Source organism: Mugil cephalus, chromosome 9 (genome assembly GCF_022458985.1).
Source record: "Mugil cephalus isolate CIBA_MC_2020 chromosome 9, CIBA_Mcephalus_1.1, whole genome shotgun sequence".
NCBI lineage: Eukaryota > Metazoa > Chordata > Actinopteri > Mugiliformes > Mugilidae > Mugil > Mugil cephalus.
Window position 1 is genome coordinate 21,815,576 of NC_061778.1, and position 20,100 is coordinate 21,835,675.

Here is a 20,100-nt window from a genome sequence, read left to right on the forward strand (position 1 = left end):
GACCCCCCAGCACAAGCCCCGCCCGCCGTCCAGCCTCTGCTCCACGCCCTCCAAGAAGCAGCCGACCACCTGCAGCTACGACGAGCAGCTGCGCATCGCCATGGAGATCTCCGCCCGGGAGCAGGAAGAGGCGGAGCGGCGGCGGCGGCAGGAAGAGGAGGAGCTGCAGCGCATCATCCAGCTGTCTCTCATGGAGAAGTGAAAGCGGGGGCGGGCTAGCAGCAGACAGGGTCTGCAGGGAAGGGTCTGGGCGTGGGATGGGAGAAAAAAAGGGCAGACGGGCCTACTTTAATACTTTAAGCACACTCTGCCGGTGGCTCGACATATAAACAAATCCTCTGAACGGTTTCGTATGATCAAACGGCCTCCTCCTCTCTTCTCCCATGGCCTCAGCCAGACCTTTCCCACGAAGCCATACGGTGACAAGCCAGAGAGGCACGCCAGTCTCCTCTCTCCGGTGCCACATGGTACTTTTCTTTACCAGTGCCAGTTTACAAACCAACAACACATCCAATACAAGTTTAGAGGATCGCCTCCTGAGTGAATGTGCGTTTGTGCGTGTGTGTGTTTCAAAACCAGCTCTCCACACTGGGGTCAACAAATCACCTCCGTCCCCTCAAAACGTTGTGTGTTAGGCCAGCTCCCTGCTCCAGCACGGACACACAGACGTCCTTTTACCACCGAGCTGTGTGGTTTTCAGTCTTAACCACGATTGTGTGTGAAAGGAGCAGTGATGAGTCAGAGGCCAGGGGTGCTATAAACACCAAAACCTTCTGCATTAGAGGCTGGAGGAGCTGAGCTGAATGTCGACAAACCATCCGACTTCCTCGGTTTTGGATTGGAAATTGAAAATAACAGACCGGTACGTTTTTTTGTTTTGTTTTGTTATCTTCTTTTGATTTGCACAAAATCCAGATGTACTGTACTTAGCTTGTGGGTGGATCACATATATGACTGTTATTGGATGTTGAGCACAAAGTAAACTCAGGCCAGCTCTAGTTTTAGCCTGACGTTAGACTTGCAGGAGCACAGATATGATCAGTTTACCAGATGAACACTAACTATACTGTGTGTTAATAAAAAAAAATATAATAATAACAATAATAATAATAAAAGGACAATGTTTGTGGTGTGTACGTGGATCGTGGATCAGAGATGTTTCCGAGAGAGATTTTCTGTAAATTTGCATCTTTACATGAGCGGCTGGTTTCTGTGTTTCTGTGCAGTCTCGGTGCGTTGTGTGTACTTGGGCATGGGGTTCATTTTGTCTGACTTGAGTCTTGCCTGGAGACCTGCAATATGAGAGCACGCCCTCTGAGGGGATAACATGTGCCCCCCCCGGAGCAATCACCGTAGAGGCTACCTACTGCAATTTTTAGGTTTTATTGCATCCCAACAGAAACGGCCACACGTCGAAAGCAAACGCGAGTGTAAAATGACCCCAAAACTAACTGAGCTGAATGTCGTCTTATAATTGTAACTTAACTATTTCAGGGCTCCAGCCGAGCCAAACGCTGAGGGACGTGTCATGATGAGATGATTTCATTTTGTTGTTTTTTCTTGTTCTTTTTTTAAACTGATTTCTTTGAAAGAAATGTAAAACTTCCACATGACTAATATCAGCACAAACAGAGGAGAGCCGCCTCCGTCTCCTCTCTAATTCTCTAGTTAAAGCTTGTGTGCTTGATAAAAAAAAAATTAAAAAATTTTTTTTTTTTTTTTTTTACTTTTTAAAAAATGTTGCAGAAAAGAGGTGCAGATGTTTTCCTGATGTATGCTGGGCAGTGAATTCAGATGATTCCAATAAAGAAACATGTTTTGGAGCAGCAGTGTAGCAGTGTTTTTTTTTTCTTCTTCTTCTTCTTCTTTTTAAATTACAGGCATATCTCAAATGCTCTAAATGCCTTGACCCCACGCTGGGTTTTAGCTGCAGCTTCCCACCGTAAGTTAGTTTTCCGGTCGTCTCCAGTGAAGGGCGGCAACAAAAAGCAATTCATTTCTCACGACACGGGGAATGCTGCTGCGTCAGTCAGCCCCAGAAAGGGCTGATCTGTTTTTAGCAACTGCCACCTCCATCATCTTCCCCGTGACACGGATTCCCAGCGCCTCAGTCTGATCTGGTTTTTTTTTGGGGTTTTTTTTTTGCTTTTTTCTTGCCTGCAGTTATTTTAGGTATGACAGGAAGGAAAGGGACAGCTTAGAGAGTGTAAATCCTCCAAGAAAAAAAAACAACACATCTCAAGGTAGAAAAGAAGAGGCGAAATGAAATACTATTAAATGAATCAGCAGCCACGACTTGTCTGTCTGACGTTATGATTGACATCACGACGGCGTAAGCACCGCGCTGCACGCTCGTGTGAAGTGAGTTTGGAAGGAGCCGGTGAGATGAAGAAAGGTGCTGGTGACGAGCTTCAGCCTCTCTCTTCTGCTCCACTGATTGAATTTCTCACTTTTCACTGTAACTTCCGTTTTCGTGACAGTTCGATTTGCGACACGAAGGTCTTTTATTTATTTATTTTTTTAACACATCTTCTGTGTGTACTGAGGTGGATTTAATTGGTGGAATCATCAAGGGAGTTTCACTTCCCTCTCAATTCCCTCAAACCTGCATTCAATATTCCATATGGAGCCTCTGAGGTTTGATGTCTTAGTTCTATCACTTTTTTTACGTCCTTTAATGTCACACTGTCTGATTTGTGTCCCAGCGGGGGACCCTGGTGGCCTACATCTCACTGTTTAATTACCCACATGAAACAGTAAGTAAAATGTCAGCCTGAAACGAGCAGCAGTGAACAGTGATGGAGATCATTTCCCCTGGGAGACTGGATTGATGTGTTCAAAGGAACGATTAATTGTAGTTATAAATGACAGAATGTACCGAGATGCTTCTCCACCCACAATAAGAGGGATACACTGACCACAACCGGTGAGTTGAGTTTATTGCAAAACCTTCCAGTTTCTCCACTGCCTCAAGACATTCTTAAAAACCTGGAGGTCAGCCTGGCCACCAGGTGGCAGTAAATACAACGATTGTGTTTGGTAAAATCTCAGCTCCTCATCACATTTCTTCTCACTGAGCAGAAACAAAAATGTACAGTCTCTGGAGTCAAAACAAACTCACCATATTTATTCACTAATAAAGCACTATATTAAAAAAACACAACATCATATCAGCTTTGTCCTGGTTTAATTAAAAATCTGAATAAAGACATGTCTGTCCACTTTGAAGACACAAATGCAGACAAATCTACTGAGAACAGTGCAAAAGAATCCTCCTCGGGGTAAGAAACAAACTCCAAATGAGAATAAAAATCATCTGAACAGTAAAGTGCATGTTTTGAGTGAAAAAGCCCCTCTGGTTGTAGTTTTCTAAACTGTCAACAGGCAGCGAGGGTCACACACTGAAAAAAACAAAACAAAACAAAACTTCTTAAAAAAGGGACAGACATAATGGAGTGCATGTGCACTTGTTCAGCCTTAGTTTGGACATTCATATTACATAACCGTACAGACGAACCTGAACTCCAGTTGAAACAAACACATCCAGTAGTTTTCATGCAAACATGTTCATTCATCATTCTTGTCTTACGCGCTGTACATACGTTGGAGGTTACACAGGGGCTACCGTTGACCTGCTACACTTTCATACACATCATGCAGTCTCTTTTGTCTTTCACACGCGTGTGCAGCAGCTCCAGTCGTGTCCGTTCCAGTCCATTGCGCTGAGGTTACATGGTGTTGTATAGCACAGTGATGGCTCGCTGCTTCTTCTCCGCGGAAGCTTTGCGAGAACGCCTCGACGAGTGTCCCCGCCCCTGCTGACGTAGAGCGGAGGCCGCGCCGCCGCCGCCGCCGCCGCCGCTGCTGCCGTCCGCCTCCTCCCTCTCGCCCGAGTCTTCTTTGGTGCAGCTTTGGGCGGAGGGCGAGGACGGGCGGACCGGCCGAGGTGACGGCGTTTCGTCTCGGGGCGAATCCGTCTTTTTAGCACAAGTGTTTTGAGCGAGAACCTTCTGCTTTTTCCAGGTGTCGTCCGGGTGAGAAGGGGACGGTGAGAAAGAGTCCTGGGAGTGGGACGTGGTCCTGATGTGCGGCATCAGGTCCAGGTCGCTGAGGTCGTTGGCGGACAGCTCCAGACAGTCCAGCTTAGCCAAAGAGGCTGATCTTTTCATGAGAGAAGGGGGGGTGAGGCCTGCCTGGCGGAGACGAGCCTCCAGCTCCATGGCTCTGTGCCACCCCGTTGGCTCCGTTAAACTCCTCCCCTCTTGCTTCCCCCTGAGCCGCTTCCCTACTTCCAGGCCTGGAGGGGTCCGTTCAGAACTCTTAACATGTCCCGGCTCAGTGTCCATAGTGTCTCTCAGCCCCTGAGGCTGCCTCAGTTCTTGTGCTTTACTGTCCGTCGTCTCCAGACTGACACCTTCGTGGAGAAAAGCCTGCAGCTCTCGCAGCGTCTGCTGGATCCTCTCCAGCTCCTGGCTGCCACGAGCCAGCCTGCTCTGAGCGTCGCAGCCGAGGCCGCAGCCCTCTCGCCTGCCCTGCCAACAGGAGTCCAGTCTTTCATCTGTATCCGACTCCTGCGCTGTCACCCCGTCCACAGACATGTGGTCAGAAAGGACCTGGGACTGAGTCTGACACTGGGTGTTTTGGCTGTGGAGCTGGTCCTGTCGCCGGGGCCAGACTGAGGTATCTAGAGATGATTCTACTAACGGACTAGTAGAGGTCAGTGATGATGTCACCGTATGGCTATCGGTCGATGATATAGCACCAGAGACTTGGCTGATATTTGAGTTAGTTGAGCACGAAGGGTCTGGGAGGACGTCTACGCCTGAGGAATCAAGTCTCCGCAGCTCAGTGTGCGACCCTTTATGCGTCTCTCCGTCTTTGGATGTGGCCACGTCGTCTCCCTGAGTGATCCTTTGTTCTGCGGAGTGCTGGGGGGAGTGAGGCGGAGGGTGTTCAGTGGTTGGGGAGCACAGGGGCAGCCTGATGGGAGGGTGTTCGGTGCTGGGGGAGTGCAGCGGGGAGCGCTGGGACGCCGCCATCTCCAACTCCTGCCTCAGCTTCTGCTCCAGCTGCTTGGTGGCCCGCCGCACCGAGCCCGCGGGCCAGTCGCCGGGCAGCATGGAGGGAGACGGAGGGTGTGAAGGTGGAGTCAAACAGACCTCAGAAGCCTCCGCCTCATCCGCGTGCTCCGGCCGCGGAAACTGAGGGCTGTGAGAGGACGGAGGGAGCGATGAGGAGGAGGAGGGGGAGGACGGACTAGGGAGAGAAGGGGTCGGGTGGCATATGGCTTCGATCTCAGTGACAATATGGCGGACAGATATTCCGTTGTCATGGTGAGCGTGGTGGGATCGGTCAGGGCTGGCTTTGTCAAAGCTGTCTTCAGATCCCTGAGAGACAAGGAGAGACATAGAGATTGTTATTAGTTACAGCATTGTGAGGCAGCAATAGATTATTATATATATATATATAAAACTACTTTACTATTGATGATTTAACATATTTAATATCAGCTCATTTAGAATATCTTAAACTACTCACAATACTACTGTTAGGATAATCATAATGACTGATTCATTAACTGGAGACACAAAATGAAAATGTTCCCTTGACTGTCCTCTCGTCTGCCAGTAGGTGTCACTGTGATTAATCCAGATGTATTGGCTCAGTCTATTTGTTTTACTCTGTTGTCCTTAAAACAATGATGATCCAGTGTCTGCTAATCTGATAGTACTGCGTCACATCTGTTGATGACTCTTTCACATTAGTGTGCATGCAGAAGGGTATTCTTGGGAAATACCACTTTGAACTTTAACTTGGTAATTACGCGCTGCCATGTGATTGTTTATACATTAACTTGAAAATGAAAGCAGTAAACGGGAACCGTGTTCCTGACAAGAAACTGCTAAGAGAAGGAGCGGCCTGCTGGCGAACTTTCTTTTTGTAGTTGCGTGACCTACGTATGCAGCCCAGAATATGAAGAGACGAACGGGATAACACCAGAACAGCCCTGGCTGCATTTGTATTTGTTAAAACATACCAAAATAATAACTAGCTACTCTGCTGGTAGTTTTTTTTAAGCAAACTTGACAGAAAACATCTTTCTCACCACCAAACTCAATTAAGAGAAAACAGCGGCTTCCTTTTCAAATAAACCCATTCGGTGACACTTTCTTAAAACTCATAAATCTTTTAATTGAGAGTAATGCAGTGATTAACTGAGGATGAAAATAATCATGAATGCAGTCTCATAAGTAATGACGCTTGCTTTCATGGTTATTATCAGTAATTGATTCAAAGACTTAAGCGGACGCTGAACAAGCCTTTACCTGACTCGTCCCGTTCCCCTGCTCCTCTTCCTCACTCGCCTCCATGTCCCCGTCAGCTGAGGCCGGAGACGTCTTTTGCTGCGCCTGCTCTGAAAGCGTCCGAGTTCGGCCGTCTAGGGCGAGGCCCACGAATTTCTCCCTGGCGCTGAAGAAGTCGATGCTGTCCGTGCTGTGGCTGGACGAGCCGTCAGCCTCGCCGCGGCTGTCCAGAGCGCCGCCCGTCTGTAACTCACTGGGGTTGTTGTTGTCGTCACTGGGGGCGAGAGGAAGAACCAGAGGGCTGAGGGGAGTGTGCTTGTCACTTGCTGAGTCCGATAATGACTGATTCATTATGTCCGAGTCGCTGGATCCCAGGGTGAGCGGAGACAGTTCTTCTGAGCTGCTCCTCTCGGGTAAATTGAGGGACAGCTCCGCCGGTTTGCGTCCGGGCACCGAAATGGACAAATGCGTCGGGGGGCTGCGGCGGGGACGCTGGAGCTCTGGTGTCGGAGGTAGGATGTGGAGCAGTGGTGGAGGGTGCGGGAGAGCAACAGGCACGGTGACAGCCACGCTGGCTGAATTGTCCAGCCTTTCCTCTGGGATTACAGTGGCTGCTCGGGGTCTGGGGAGAGGAAGCAGGAGGGGGGCTTCGCAATCCGATCTGACCTCCTCCTGAACCGGCGAGTCGCGCGCACCGTTCGAGAGCGCGTGCGCGTCAGAGGTGTCTGCGTTGTTTGATTTGGCGGCGTCCTTCGGTTCGGCGCAGAGCGCCTGCAGCACGGCCACGCCCAGGAAGTGATGCAGGGAGGGGGAGGACGTGTTGTTGTTGTGGGAGTCGGAGCGACCCAGGGAGTGAGATGAGGGTTTGCACAATGACTCCGGGCGATCCGATAGGTCGCTGTCAGAGTGGGAGCGCCATAGCTTATTATGCCTTTGTTTGCTGGAATGAAAGAAAAATAAAGAGTTCGTTAGCTGCAGAATTCCTCCTTGCTGAAGAATGCGCGTATTGCTCGGGACGTGTGTGAGAGCGCACCTTGCCAGCAGAATACCCTGATACTCCTCCAGCTGTTTCATGAAGGAAGGATTTGGTTTGGTGACGGTCCGTCTCACTTTCACGTAGTCCAAGGCGGTGTCCAGGTCCCAGCCGTACTCCTTCATGGCGTAGGCGATCACCGTGGACGCGGAGCGGCTCACGCCCATCTTACAGTGAACCAGACACTTAGCACCAGCTTTTCTACGGACGCAAGAGAGAGGGACGTTGTTGTGTTACAGGAGGGAGATTAAGAAACCGATGGGGAAGGTAAACTGTGTGTGTGTGTGCTGACGCCTACTTGGCTTTGGTGATGAACTTGTAAGTTTCGTTCCAGTATTCCAGCAGGTTGGTGGCCTCCTCGTCGTACACTCTGATGTTGTGGTATTCAAACATCCCTGGGAAGAAGTTGTCTATTTCCCTGGTCACATTCAGGATGTAGCGCACTCTACAAGATGGAACAGACGGAAGGAGGAAGTTGAGTTGGCAGAATTCGATAGAAACAGGTCAGAATAAAACATTGTACATTAAAATTTTTGTGTAGTTTGTCCATTTATTACAGTCCAGACAGTGAATCAGTGTTGTGTTTGGAGGGACTGAAGTGACTGATCTCTTACCCACTGTTCTGCAGCTCCTCTAGGTTGGAGGCGTTCCACTCAGAGCCCTGGAGACACACACACAGGTACAGTCAATATCAAGGTGGACACAAATATTGTGTTTGGATGTTGTAATCTAAATTAAACCTGGCTTCCTACCAGATAGACGTGGTCAAATATTTCAGTGGGGCTGTCCATCTGTCCCAGGATGACTATCATCTCGTTGTCTATGAACTCTTTGAATTCCCTCAGGTTACAAACCATCTGCATCTCCAGCTCTGTTCGGATCTGGGGAAAATTCAGACGACAGCTATAACTTTTGAGCATGTTAGCGTGTGTCCGTGTAGCAGTGGCAGCTCAAAGCAAACTAAAACCTGCTCTTGAGAAAAAAACAGGAAGCACTAAATGTAGATTTCATCGCGTCTCACCTCCTTGCAGGTGACGTTCTCCAGGTCTTTCTGCATCATGATCTCTCGGAGGCGCATCTTGATCAGGCGTTCTGTGCGCTCCCTCTCTGTGGGCCTGTATGAACACACATAAAACGCCTTTAACACATCTTCTCTTAGCTTTAAAGGACATTTTGGACACAAAACCACCTTCATGGTCACGGAAAGGAATCCCGCCTCCTGTTCACTGATTCATTTTCACTCCAGTCTCAATGAGATTACTTGTTCCACAGGAGAATTGCCACTTTGTCTGATTCTCAGAAACTGGAGAGGGAACAGAAAATCAGAGAGAGCGGCCCATCGGCGACGCACAACAAAGTCCTGTTGTAGCCCATGCCTGTTGTTGTGCCTGGCTCTGTTTCTAACCACTCTGCTGGGGGACGCATTTAGCCTGTGGATGTCACACTGATGATACCAACAAGTGGCCTAATTACCTCCCCGGAGAGAAGAGCCCGGTTCGTCTGCGAGCTTCTCTTCTCACGTCGCCTAATTCTCTGGTTTTGCCTTTAAGTGATTCCGCGGTGTAATGGCACACAGCAGTTTGGGTCAGCAGTCGCAAAAAAAGGGGAAGTGCGATGACCACAGGTGTACAACAGCAGCATCATCTGTGTTGGAAACTTGGAAGCAGTCATCTTGTTTACCTCAATGCAAAACATCTCACTGACCTCAAGAGAATGAGTCCACAGGGTTGAGCGGAAGAGTACAGGTTAGTTACCGACATCCAGTAACACTTTAACTTTACAACAAGCCTCAGCTTGCCCACGCGGGGCATGAACAAAGGAAGGCTAAAAAAAAAAAAATAATAAGTACGGCAATGGACCTAATGAGTAAATGGATAATGGAAAATTGATGTCACCTCCTTTAATGGCTGATAAATAAATAACTGGAATTCACAGAGCCTGCAAATCAAACTAAAGCGAAAACACGACAGTGTTGAAACACTTCCTGCACGGGAAATAATCTGCCATGTCAACAAACGCTGGCAGGTCATGTAGCTTTGGCAGCCGCCCTGTGCGGGAAGACAAAAGGGAACTTTTAGTGCTCCGTTTGATGCTCGTAAAGCGTATGTGTAATCTTGATGATAAGCGCACTCAAGGGCAAACACACCTTCCACCGGACAGAGCGGAGTATTTTGGTTCCCAGGCAGACAGTAAATATAGGGGGTTTCTTGACTCTCAAGTTTAAAGGTGCTTTATTTCTGCCCGCACTCTTCTCCATTCTTTCCATCCAGGGGCATCAGGGGCATCTATGCTTGTGCCACCTGCTTCTCTCCGTCTACCTGCCTATGAGTCTGTCCAGATTCCATTTTCTTCCAAAAGTAAATCAAGCCAGCTAGAGCCACGGCTATTTTGGACACTCGAGGACCTCTGAAGTGTGTGTGTGTGTGTGTGTGTGAGAGAGGGAGAGTGAGCGAGTTCAAGGGAGAGACACTCCAAATAGGTAGCTGGTCACATGACTAAGCAGCAGCAGGGAGGGGAATTTCCCTTGTATTAGTAAAGACATAAATCCAGCAGCCGGTGTCGTCCACTGCTCTCTTTATGTTTCCTTGTGGATCCGTTGACTACTCAGATTACAAAGTTGTGTCTGTGTGGACGATCATGAGCCCTATGCAAAAATTTTCAGCCGCACTGACGCACATGATTTTGTTTTCGTTTGGGGCCCTTCGGTGTTTATTTATTTATTTATTTATTTTTAGTTTCAGTGGGAGGTTACAGAAAGCATGTGACTCCAGAGTCCAGAGTCCTAAAGACTGACAGCTTGCAATTTTTTTCTGCAGCAACGCCGTCGGCACGTGACGAGAGGTCAAGGCAACGTGGTGCAGATGTGAACGCCGCATTTTTCACCTTCCAAACGTGCAGCTACTGTGAAACACCTTCAACTTTTCTGGGAAGTCGTGTCGCAAGGACGTCCGTCCGTGTGAGATGGCAAAACCCACGCTGTAGTTTTTCTGGGTGCGCGTGTGTTTATCCACACGAGCAGGTTGTTTTTCCTGAACCCTACACCACTCACTCGTGGCGGAGATGCATATACAGGGTACAGTGGGGTATAGGGTTCACACCACCACTCTCATTTAAAAACGGACACATTCTTTCATGGCTTTTGATTTGAGATGCTTCAGAGCTGCAGCATTTCCACAGATATTTACTGTGTGCAGTCCAAAATTCAGGGAGTCAGGAGTAGAAGCGCTGAGAATAATGTCCCTTTACCTACACCATTTGGAATGTTACACCACACATCAATGAGGGCTGTGCTACTCTGCGTCATACAAAATAAAAACTCGCTCCCCGTACGGAGTTCGCCGCAGACCTCACAATATGCTAGGTATTCCGTCCTCTGTGCAAACTGCAAATCTGAGTAATGTGTGTTCATCCGTCTCCTCTACTCACAGGTCTGTGAAGAGGACGGGCGAGTTGGCACGGTGCGACTCGACATCCTGCATGGCGTTCCATTCGTTGATGCAGAACTGGTTGGACGAGACCCTGCTCTGGTAGTAGCTGACCCAGGTCAGGAACAGGCTGCCCGGGTAGTAGTTATGGCAGCGAGCCACCTCGCAGGCTTTGTGGAGAGACTGGAGGGCCGACCTGAGGCACAGAGTTAAAAAGAGCAAGATTCACACTTGAGCAACTGTCTCGAGGGGAATTAGAGAATTAAATATTAGGAGGAATTATGTGAGATGGAACAAAGGGGGAAATTAAAAGATGCATGAGGTATGGATAAAAAGCCATCTGAGAAACATAATAAAGGAGGTAGGTGGAATAATTTAGCGAGAGGGACAAAAGAACAACAGAGAAGAAGAGGAGACACAACTGTTAGCGTGACAGATAATGCTGAGATACATCTGCAGACGACCGGCCGTATCGGAGGATGTCGAGGGGGAACAGGGAGGTCAGACGAAGAGCACGGCAACAAAAAGACGACACAATGAGGAAATGAAGAGGCAGCACCGGCATGTGAGACCGAGAGATTAAGGAGAGGCTGGAGAGCAGGAAGACAATGAGGGGGACAAAATGAAGGGCAGGGGGGAGATAAGAAATACTGACAGAGGCTTGTGGTCAAAGTCAGAGATGGAGTGTGTTATTTTAAAAGCTTCACAAAGGTGCCGCTGGTTGAAATAAAAGTCGCTCACCACATGGCCTGAACGGAAACTGGCTTGAAGACATGAACCCTGCTCACTGTCGATACACTGAAGCCGCTGGGGAGACGGAGAGAAAGAGATTAGAAATGGCGGCGCCCGGTAACGGCTGATAGACTCATTGCAACACGACAAGGAGATACACGTGCTCTGTGAAGAAGTCACCAGAGCAGTCAGTCAGGTGCCCCGGGGAGCAGTAAGAGGAAGTAGGACGTAGGTGTGGTGTCTTACCCGTCTCCATCCAAGTGGATCAGAGTGTCACTCCACAGAGGTAGAACCAGACCCACCGTACAGCAGCTGGCAGAAAGGTCGAGTGAAAACTGTTAAACAAGCCGCGCTGGTTTGACATAACACATGTATAACACACATAACACTCAGATAAATGACAAATAACGAGGAAATGATATTAATCGTTTATTTGGAAAAACTTTCACCACTAATGCCATCACCACTCCAACATTTAACTGTCTTTAAATTGGCTTATGGCTATTTTAGTATTGGGATTTAATGTAATATGGAACTAACCTATCAGAGGAGACGAAGTCCATGCCAAGCACGATGCTCTCCTCCGTGTCCTGTCTACCATTGGTGGAGACCACCACCATGTAGCGGGTTACCTGAGGGTAGGCGCTCTCCAGACGCACAGCCTACAAGGAAAGGAAAGAAGGAGGCATGCAGTGAAACTTACTGTAGAACATCTTTTTTTTTTTTAAAGCTGGTAAAGTCATGGTTAGATTTCAGATATGTGGATAAATGATTTTTTTGAGGTATTGTGGGACCGTTATTGCTTTGAATTCTTTGATTTCAATGCATTTGATGTAGTGTTGTTGGTGCAGATGCAGAGTTTTAAATCCACTCACAGTTTCAGTTCTTTCATGTTTGCTAACAAAGAACTGAAACCAGACACTCTGTTTGGATTATAAACTCCCTGATCTTAATGGTTCCTCGCAACTGACCTTTGCTGTTGTGTTTGTGTGGGTTACATGTGATACTGACCAGTCGGATGGTGTCCTCTGGGCGCAGCACAGTGAACATGGTCTGAAGATGTTTCTGGAGGTCACCTAGACAGACAGAATTGGGACACTCTCATCTAGTTTCGGTTTCTTTTGTACAACAAGCACAGACTGAGTAGTCAGAGGCTGACACAATACCCCAGATGGAGTATCATTTCCCCTGTGGCGATTTTCCACTGAATTCATACTTAAGCCTCCTTCACCGTGGCCTCCATCCAACCTAAATTCTGAATGCATGTTTTCTTTTTAAAGTAATCATCATGTTTCACATCTAGAAGTCTTCTTATCTACGGGCAGCTACATATTTTTCTTACACGTGTGTTTTTTTTAATGTGTCTTCAGTTTCGTCATCCAGAAATGTTAACACTTTTTTGAAAGCAACAAGCTCGCCCCTACTCAACCTTGCTGTTGTGAAACAGTGTCTCTGAGGTTAACAACAGCTGTTGCCCATGATGCTGTAGAGGAATGTGCGTTTGAAAACACACTGTGATATTTAATCTTCTACGGAGTTCATTTCTGGGGCTTAAGAGTCAAAAGACCTGGGAGGAAGTGCAGCTGTAGTTTGTACAGTACGTGCAAGTCTTTACCTGTGTGCTTGTTCCTGCGCTGGCTGATGCGGGGCGCAGAGTTCGGCGTGGGACTGTTACCCCTGGGAAGGAAGAGGGCTGCACCTTTTACCGTGAGGAAACTCTCACTGATACTGGAAGAGAAGAGAAAGGAAAACCAGACGTCAAAATAAGTCTGAAAATGTGGTAACTAAAAGTGTGCGGCGTTTGCAACCATTTCATTGTACACGCTGTCCCCAACTTCACAGAATAAGTGTGAGATGGGGACAAGTAATAGAGGAGCGGCGTCATGAGCTCATGTCAGCGTCACAATGCTCCATTCAAGTGGTCTCCGGTCTGCAGGCTCCCCAAATCACAGCAGCTCGACTGATGCAAGCAAAACACGATCCAAGCCCCGATGTGAACTTAGAACACAATGTTCTCTGCTCCTCCACACAGCTGGATTACACACACACAGACTCACTCAAACTAACAGCTGCCAGTAGGGAGGGATGGGGGGGATTGGGAGGGAACCAGGGGTCCGAGAGGGAAGACAGAGCGAGGCTCCTCGTACACAATGTTTGAGTAAAGAAGAGATCTGGCTCGCGACTGCACCAAAGTATCTCGTATTAAACAGTGTCTGTTCCTCTCTGAGACACTTGATCTTATTAACTGTGACTGAGGTCACCGCTTTGAGGGAAAGGACACATAATAAACTGAGGTCAGTGTTTTTAACTCGTGTGTTTGTGTGTTTTGTGCGGGAATGACAAGGTTTCTGCTTAGATTATCGCACACGAGGCATAAATAACACAGGTTGGAAGAGCTACTTTTTCCTGCTGTTTATGACCAAGTCAAATGACATCCATGGGACCAGTAAGCCGTAACCTTAACGAGGCTGTAGTGAAGGTCCACCACTCACACAGCAGGCACTCGGCTGTTGGCATCCCCGCTCTTATTCAGTGGTTGAGTACTGCACAAAACGAACTAACGTAAGGAAAAACACGTTCGATTAAGTTTGAAGTAGCTGTTGCAGACTGAGGGGAAATCCTTCGTAGTAACGAAAACACACTGGCTGTAGTGAGTTTGGCAAAACTGACAGCGCAATTCATGCTGGCAGAAACACAGTACAGGAGATATTTGTGCAGAGCTCACTGGCGTTTGTCACTTACAAAAACCTGCGTATGCAAAGCAATGCTAGAGGCAACGCTAATTCACAAAGTTGTCTAACCTGTTCTGTTAAAAATATAGGTGGTTTCATAGCCTCAGGGGCTAAGATCTATAACTTACCAACGCACAAGGACACACTAAAGATTACTGGGATTGACTGATGAGATATATCTTTTGAAGTTATGCAAACATTTGGCCGGTGGACTTATTTTACCAGTAAACCACTGTGCTGTATAATCTACCTCAACCTCGGTGAACCCAGTCTCCACAGTTCATCAAGTTCTGCAGTGTCAAATTCGAATGTCTGTCTTTTTAGGCTTCCTGTCATCACCTTTTTGTCTGTAACTTCATCTCTCTATCCTTCCAGCCACCCAACTGTCCTTCCTGAGTTTTGCTGAGACCGTCGATGCGGAGAATCAAGAGGCAAAGACAATGGAGACGCGAGAGGAAAAAAAAAAAAAAAAAGGCAGAACCGCAGCCTTGTGCTGAGCTCATTTCCCATAACACTCTGACCCCTGACCCAGCTGTATCCTCTCAGTCTCCCTCCAACGCTTCCTCTTTTCCGCGCTCTCTTCCCCCAACTTTGTCCCACTTTAATTTCCGCTGCTCTCACCAGCTCATCGTGTCCTGCTGTACGCAGGCTGGCGTACTGTACTTGGCAATGACCATGTATAGCGGTGCTACTGTACAGTGACGTTTGTAACGTAACACTGCCACGCTCCCTGAGAATCCTGTGGAAGGCCATGCACGTGCATGAATGGAAACATGCACTTTTTACGCCGGGACGCTGGCGCGCCGAGTTAATGTAAGCCTGAAGGTTGGAAAGTCGGGGGCCTGTGAATAACTCTCGAATACGGTTTCTAAAAATACAAGAGCCCTTTAAAAGTCTCAGCTATTGATAGACTGCGTTCGGAAGAGCAAAGTCGCCTTACTGTACAGGGAAGCTTCTCTCTGAAAGAGCTGTGAAAGGCACACGGCAGAGGTTTAACGCTGCTGCTGGCATGTGCTCTGATTAGTGACACTCATTTCAGGCTGCTAGAAGTTTTTTTTAACTTTTTAAAGTAAAAATTAACAACAGTCTGCGGTAACGGTTTCTCAAACCTGACATTTTTCTGTAACATAACATGATTACATGGTTTTGGAGCGTTCTGAAAGCAACTTATAACAACACACCACCTCCAGCTATTGGCAACTATCTCAAACATTTCACCTGATTTCTGCTATTTGAAATAAAAATTCATAAACTGATCAGGAAGATAATCCACAAATTATTTAAGGATGTTACTCTCTGCGCTGTTCCTCACAGATAGTGCATTGTCTGACTAAAATTAATCTAATTTCTAAAAGTCAGTGGTGATCTCATGATGTTAGAATTGTCAACTTAATGTAATGAAGACTGAACTGATTCTAACTGATAAATCTGTAATGCGATACGGCACCATCATCACAGACGCAGCAACAGTAGGCGATGGTCCGTGTGCTCCCAGATGAACTGCGTTACACTGTGAGGGATGCAAGATAAAGAAAGAAGACCCGGTCAGTCAGAGCGTGGAGCGGGTCGTCTTTTGGCCTTCAGCCCTCCCAGAGATTTAGTCCGAAGGGAAGCAGTAGGTACATGTTAGGGCAACAGTCGTAGACAATCGTCGCTATGTAAGGACCACTCCACATGGTGGGCAGATAACTGGGTGACCCCTCCTCCAGCCTGTGTCCATATTAGTCAGTCTCAGGAGTAGTGTGGGATAAATATAGGGCCTGGGCCTAAGCGGGACAGGCCCTGCTAAGGCCTTGTGAGTTTGCACCCCGTCCAGATACAGCCCATGGGAAAGACAGGGGGTTAGCGAGTGTGTGTGTCTGCATGTCCATAGGTGCATGTTAGGTCCTGCTGCCTGCAGGCACAGTTATAGAACTGTGTCACAAGCAGAAGACAGTGACGGACGGATGAGCTGAGGGAGAAGTCAAGTTTGTGGAGTCTAGTGGAGTAGAGCCACAAACCTCAACGTCCTCATTCAAGTCTGGCTGGGGACCTGTGTTGCACGCCACGTCCTTCTCCATTTCCTTACTACTAAACAGTTTAGTTTAATTTCACAACAAGTTCAAAAGTCTTTTCAATTTCAAAGCAGACTCTTGGTCAAAGCTGGAGACACAGAAAGCACCAGATAAGGGCTGCTAGACCAGCAGAGTTCAGGGGCGATAAAGAGAAACCAGGTCAAACTAAACATAGACACTGGTTAACTGGCACAGACGCCACTTCAAACCTCAAGTTTTGTTGCAGTTCCACTACAGCTTCTTTGATAATTGTGTGTGCAGGCTGTGGTTCGGGCACCGGCCACCTCAGTGAACTAAACATACCTGGGGCAGGCATGCAGTGCTATTCCTAGAAGGATTCAGATTACATTTCGACTAGCAGCGTACACAAATCACAGACAGAGAAACAGCACTGATGTATCCAAGTAATTCTCTTACAGTGTTGGTCAACTAAGCCATACAGAGTTCAGTGAAACACACACCACGCAAAAGCACTATTACATGGCTGGCAACAAACAGGACTAAGTGGGAACATAGTTCCACAAACAATCTGATTTCATGTGATTTATCTAATAAACAGGCTTAAACTAGGGCAACTGGACTTATAGAGTTTCTTTGAATGAACTCTGTGACCTGGGTGAATGAGGACCTTCACAGACCTCATGTGATTCACTTAAGCTTTTCATACAAATTTAAATGAAGGTATGTACATTATTTGACATCAAATGCGCCACACACTCGAGGACAAGTAGTGACCTACATCGAGATGCCTGTACAATGTTGCTATTGAGCTTCTGAAGTTCCCCAAACAAAGACTCAATGGTACACTTGACTTCAGTCTTATCTGTGTAAGCAGCAGCACAAACACATGGACGGAGCGGAAGACAGATGGTTTACTGGTCTTTTGTAACAGTGGTGGGATAACAATGGACTTCAGATGCCATTTAGCCACAGGTAACACTTAACGCAAGCCGCAGCCTCGGGGCCTGTAATTACACGTCGAAAGAAACCGCCGTTAAACTTTAGAGCTCCGCTGACATTTTGGCACATACAGGAGTAAACAAGCAAACACACACACACCAGCACAGCGTTGAAAGCCTGTGTGTATACGCTACAAATCAAAGTGTTGTGATGAGGACTCTTATCCGCACTGAACAATACAAAAGAGTGGCGACAACCGACATCACGCAATATTTGCCCCGAAAAGCAGGAAGTCGGAGGATTCCCGGTCTGCTGCTATTTTCTAGACACACGATCGCTGGTACCCAGTGTGGGCATGTCTCTCAGTAATATCTTCCCATAAAACGTCCTTCTACACACAACACAAAAACCAAACTATTTCCTTAAAAACTGGGTGCAGCCCTAATGAAGGCTGCATGCCCAGTTTACTCAATAACCCGGCCACCTCACTGTGTGTAAAACAGCTGAAAAATAATGCAATCAAGACGCATGCTGCGCTCGACTTCCCTGAAAACCACAACAGACGGCCAGTTCTCATGCATTGCGCAAGCAGTTACTGGCAACACACATAAAAAGTAGACACGGGAACTTAACACGAAAATTGGTTAATGCTGATTTCAACAGGTTTTGATCCAGTTGTGGTCATTTCAAAAAACATTTTTCATTCTCCAGATTTGCTAAACTCATCTGAACCGGCGGCACAGGACCGTGTGGAAACACTGGAACACGTCAGGCTTTGATCTGTCCTGAAGGGAAGACTTGTCTTCACCACTTATATAAGTCAACTAAATCCATTTACATCTCACAAGCAAATAGAAGCCCTCACCTCTGCTTGCATGGACATCTACAGACACAGTGAGATCCAGGGTAAAGGCTCACTATAAAGACTCAATAGTAAGCTCAAAGAAAATTTTTGAATAAGATTTAACTTTTCAAAACATTCAAAAATGTGCTCGTCTGGGCAGAATCAATTGTGTTGTGTGTTTAAGTCAAAAAATGGATGGAATATCGAAATAATTTGGGTGATCTATTATTGTATTACAAGAAGACAAACCCTAATAATTACATGGGAGTATATTAAAGTGTCATGCAAGTGCTTGTGTGAGAAGGTAAGCAGATGTAGGCCAATTTGGATCCGTCTCAAAGAAACATTATTTTACAAATGAGTCACAGGCGTCAACCTGTTGGTGAACTGTCAAACCGCACATATTTTATACAACACCAGAAAATCATAAAAGTATTACCTTCTTTTCCTTTCCTGTTCACATTGCTTAGGTCAACTAATGCCATCAGACCAGACACTTGTGAGTTCAAATAATCAATATCACATGTGGTCACACACAAAACGTATTGATCAGCTGAATCTGTCTGAACTGGTGAAACAGGTAAGATGATGATTCACACTAAATGCAGAGGACTATGTCTTAGTAAGGTCAAAAGGAAGCACCCGAGATGAGTAAGTAACCTGCTACGTCACAATCCACTGTTGCAAAACTATTACTAATGAGTCCTCTTACTCATACTGTTAAAGTCAGTGTTGACAGTCTGTCATAAATCACCAGCATCAGTAGATACATGAAGAATAAATGGTGTTAACAGAGGCCACATTTCAACATTGTATTAAAGTGTCAGATAGCCGCCTAGTTTATCTTGTTATCAGGCTGTTCATTTATTTTGAAAGGAGTCCCTAATACTCCCTATATAAATGTCACATATATTAACAGTTGTGATGTAAAAAAAACAAACAAAAATAAATAAAAAATAAAAAAAACACATTAATAAACTATATCCTATTTCAGATTATAACTATTACCCACTTTTTTTTCTTTTTTTGAACTTACAGCTGGTTGATCTGATTTTTCGACACCACCGCGTCGTCGCTGAAGTAGGGCACCATCTTCGCCCCGCAGCAGGAGCAGAAGCTGACCGCAGACGAGCTGTCGGAGCCGGACACCGTGCCGAGGGTCATGCCGGCGGAGAGGGAGCGGACTGGGAAGAAGAGGAGGAGGAGGCGGGCGCCAGGTGTTCTTGGTCCCAGTGACAACTTTTACTTCTCTCCTAAAGTCATGTGCGCCGGCATCGTAAGAGCCAAGGAGCCAAACGAGTGTCTCTTCCGAAGGGTTGTGTGTTCTCGCCTAGAAAGTGACGAAAATATTCCGCGGAATAGGCGCCGCCTAAAAAAAGTGAAATTGTTTCCAAATCGCCGATCTTTCGCAATAAATCAAGTGGGGCAACTAAATCAAGCACACCGTGTTCCTGCCCCTGACCGCCGAGCATGGCTGTCCATGATTTTCCAAAAAAGCGAAAGCGATTCTCGTATTAAATACATTTCCGTTGCGTTTTCTACCGATCATTTGTCTCCCGAGTCAAAACACAACATCCTCTGACATGTACAGTACTGAGACATATGACTCGAGTGAAACTCTCACCGGAGAAGTCATGGGAGGGAGGAGCTGGAGGAGACACGTGTTTGTTGGGAGAAGTGAAGGGGCCGATGTGGACCAGAGGAAACAACGACCGCCCACACCAACAGCTCCACGGCATCGACACTTACCGAAACAATGCAGTTTGTGTACAAAGAGCTGGCAACGGCGGTATTTATACCAGCAGGCTATCAAACTGTTTAGTTCCCGCTCTCTGGATCATGGTGTATTTATTTATCAGGAAAGTCACCACCTGTACTCTTTGGTTCAAAGACCAGCACTTTTAGGTACACGTGAACCCATCAATAGTAGATGACACAATAAAGCAGGTAATGTAGGAAAGCTAATATGTTAATATTTTAAGGATTAACTCCATGGTCCAACAGCTGACTGCTGTCCTGGTATAACAGGGTCAACAGAGTATTAAGTTCACTCAAGTTAATTTAATAGAGGCAAT

At 46.9% G+C, this 20,100-nt stretch overlaps 2 protein-coding genes across 4 annotated transcripts in view; one reads left to right on the top strand and one right to left on the bottom strand.

Annotated features, from left to right (window-relative positions):
* Positions 1-3,427, top strand: part of ankrd13b (ankyrin repeat domain 13B) — a 44,696-nt gene extending 41,269 nt beyond the window's left edge. For both annotated transcript variants that reach the window (XM_047593285.1, XM_047593286.1), the window contains one exon: positions 1-3,427. In XM_047593285.1, coding sequence (XP_047449241.1) covers positions 1-202 — 202 coding nt within the window. In that variant the 3' untranslated portion in view covers positions 203-3,427.
* The window catches only part of ssh2a (slingshot protein phosphatase 2a), a 26,172-nt gene continuing 9,178 nt past the window's right edge, over positions 3,107-20,100 (bottom strand). The window contains exons 1-14 of one of the 2 annotated variants that reach the window (XM_047593283.1): positions 19,062-19,647; positions 13,111-13,223; positions 12,507-12,571; positions 12,036-12,157; positions 11,742-11,807; positions 11,505-11,570; positions 10,765-10,959; positions 8,360-8,453; positions 8,091-8,219; positions 7,953-7,999; positions 7,637-7,783; positions 7,339-7,539; positions 6,327-7,245; positions 3,107-5,387 (exon numbers count right to left, since the gene is read on the bottom strand). In XM_047593283.1, the coding sequence (XP_047449239.1) occupies positions 3,729-5,387; positions 6,327-7,245; positions 7,339-7,539; positions 7,637-7,783; positions 7,953-7,999; positions 8,091-8,219; positions 8,360-8,453; positions 10,765-10,959; positions 11,505-11,570; positions 11,742-11,807; positions 12,036-12,157; positions 12,507-12,571; positions 13,111-13,223; positions 19,062-19,189 (3,951 nt within the window). In that variant the 5' untranslated portion in view covers positions 19,190-19,647 and the 3' untranslated portion in view covers positions 3,107-3,728. Of the gene's footprint in view, positions 5,388-6,326; positions 7,246-7,338; positions 7,540-7,636; positions 7,784-7,952; positions 8,000-8,090; positions 8,220-8,359; positions 8,454-10,764; positions 10,960-11,504; positions 11,571-11,741; positions 11,808-12,035; positions 12,158-12,506; positions 12,572-13,110; positions 13,224-19,061; positions 19,648-20,100 lie in introns of those variants that run through there. The other variant, XM_047593284.1, reaches the window with a different exon arrangement.